This window comes from Entamoeba invadens, assembly GCF_000330505.1.
Source record: "Entamoeba invadens IP1 unplaced genomic scaffold scaff_1105074726459, whole genome shotgun sequence".
Classification (NCBI taxonomy): Eukaryota; Evosea; order Mastigamoebida; family Endamoebidae; genus Entamoeba; species Entamoeba invadens.
In genome coordinates, this window is record NW_004443685.1 from 1 (window position 1) to 2,035 (window position 2,035).

Genomic DNA, 2,035 nt, shown 5'->3' on the forward strand with positions numbered 1-2,035 from the left:
ACCTTTATCAAAAACAATTTTGTTATTAATATTCAACACTTTTTCTTTTGTTTTTATAATCATATCTTTTGATATATTTTATTTTTCAATAAATCTTTTATAACATTATTTTTCAATTGACTAACCAGTTTAAATATCATTTTTTATTTAAAAATTGTATGTCAGGCATTTGAAAATAAACATTAATACTGATTTTTTTCCAGTTTCGTTATATTCAACTAATCCATCTTCAAACGATATATCTTTTAATAAATGCATAATCTGTTTTCATTTGTATTTTTTATAATTCTAAAATCAATTTTATAATTAATCATTTGGGCACGTTTTTTTCTATTTTATTTATAATATTTTTTAAATACAAAGTGAATAAAGTACATTCCATTAAATTGGAATCGAGCTTATACAAAGAAAGTTTTGAGATAACCAATTTAGTCGTTTTGGTTATAACAATATAATATAGGCCTTCGTTGATATAAAAGTAACAAGTGCACATTGAAAGTGAGTAAGTAATGTCCATTTTTAAACAAAGCGACTTCTATTTTTGTCGAGATTGGAAGTTATGTTATTATAGAACTCAAGTTTTATTATGATAAAAAGAAAAAAACATGAAATGAGAATCAACAATTATATATATATAGTTTATTATAACAAATTTGTCACTTGTGTTATCTAAAATTCGAATTGTTTTTTCAATAAACGTTCATTTGTCGTGTTATTGTAACACAATTAAAATTAAAACAATCTGTTAAAAATATAATGGAAAAATAGAGTAATTAATAGGTAACAAGAATTAATTTGGTGACAAATTTATTTTAAGTAAAGTAATATAGTAATTTATAGAAACCGTTTTAAAAAATAAATTAAAAATAAAAAACCAAAATCAAATTTTTTACATCAATTAATCTCAAATATTTTTTCACCCATTTTTTATCTGAATAATATAATTAATTTTTAAATATTACTAATGTTGTTGTATTCAATTTTATATCCATTAAATAAAAATTTTATCAAAATGATGTGCTATTATTAAGTCTTAATTTGTTTAATTATTAGTTATGTCTAATAACACATATTTTTTTTGAAAAAATAAATAATTATTGTAGTTATGTTAATAAAACTATAACACAAAAACATATATTTTTTAAAGAATCAAATTAAATCACTTGGTCAAAACGAAAACAAACAAAATTGGTTATAACAACATAAAAAAGTTATGCAAAATGATATTGTTCACAAAAAGATTGTATTATAAATACTTACTATGAATGTAACAGACAATGTTTTTAAAGTGTTATTATTATCATTTTTAACATAAAAGTTTTTTATCTATAATTATCTATCATCAATTAATTTAATATGACGAAATAATTGAATGCGACTCAAAAATTAGATAAATATAAAACATATTATTGTTAAAATTATTGTTATTACTGCATGTCAATTTAATATTTTTTTAATTACAATACTATTCTATTTAATTGGTTTGTAAATATTAGAATAATATTATAAAAAATGTTTTTTTGAAATTTTTATTTTGAATTTTATAACAACAAAAACTTGCATTTGTTTTTGTTTACAATGTTAATTTATATAATTATCATCGTGATATGATGTTTATAATAAATTGAAACGAGAGGTCGGCAAATCAATACATGTCAGACAATCAAATAGACAAATTGTTTAAAAAATAAATATAAATAAACAACTTTGGGTATAAAAACGTTTTTTTTTAACTTGATTATCATTCTATGAGAACTTTAATCTTCTTATCATTTACAGTATTTATTGCATTTTCTGCATCTTCGGATGAATGTCTTACAACTGTAGACAAATGCACATCTTGCAAAACAGATGATCCAACAAAATGTGAAGCATGTGAAGAAGGATACTATGTTAAAGATGAAAAATGCACAGCATGTTCAGATAACTGTTACATCTGTACTGATGCTAACACCTGCTACATATGCAAAATTGGGTATTATAAAGATGATAAATCTTGCAAAAAGTGTTCAACTGGCTGTTCAAAATGTACTGC

At 21.2% G+C, this 2,035-nt stretch overlaps 1 protein-coding gene across 1 annotated transcript; it reads left to right on the forward strand.

The window, feature by feature from the left end:
* Window positions 1–1,748: 1,748 nt before the first annotated feature.
* On the forward strand, window positions 1,749–2,035 carry EIN_012990 (hypothetical protein; the record flags this gene model as incomplete). The annotated part of the gene is made up of 1 exon (XM_004260481.1): window positions 1,749–2,035. A coding segment is annotated over one exon (287 nt), but the record flags the coding sequence as incomplete, so codon positions are not given.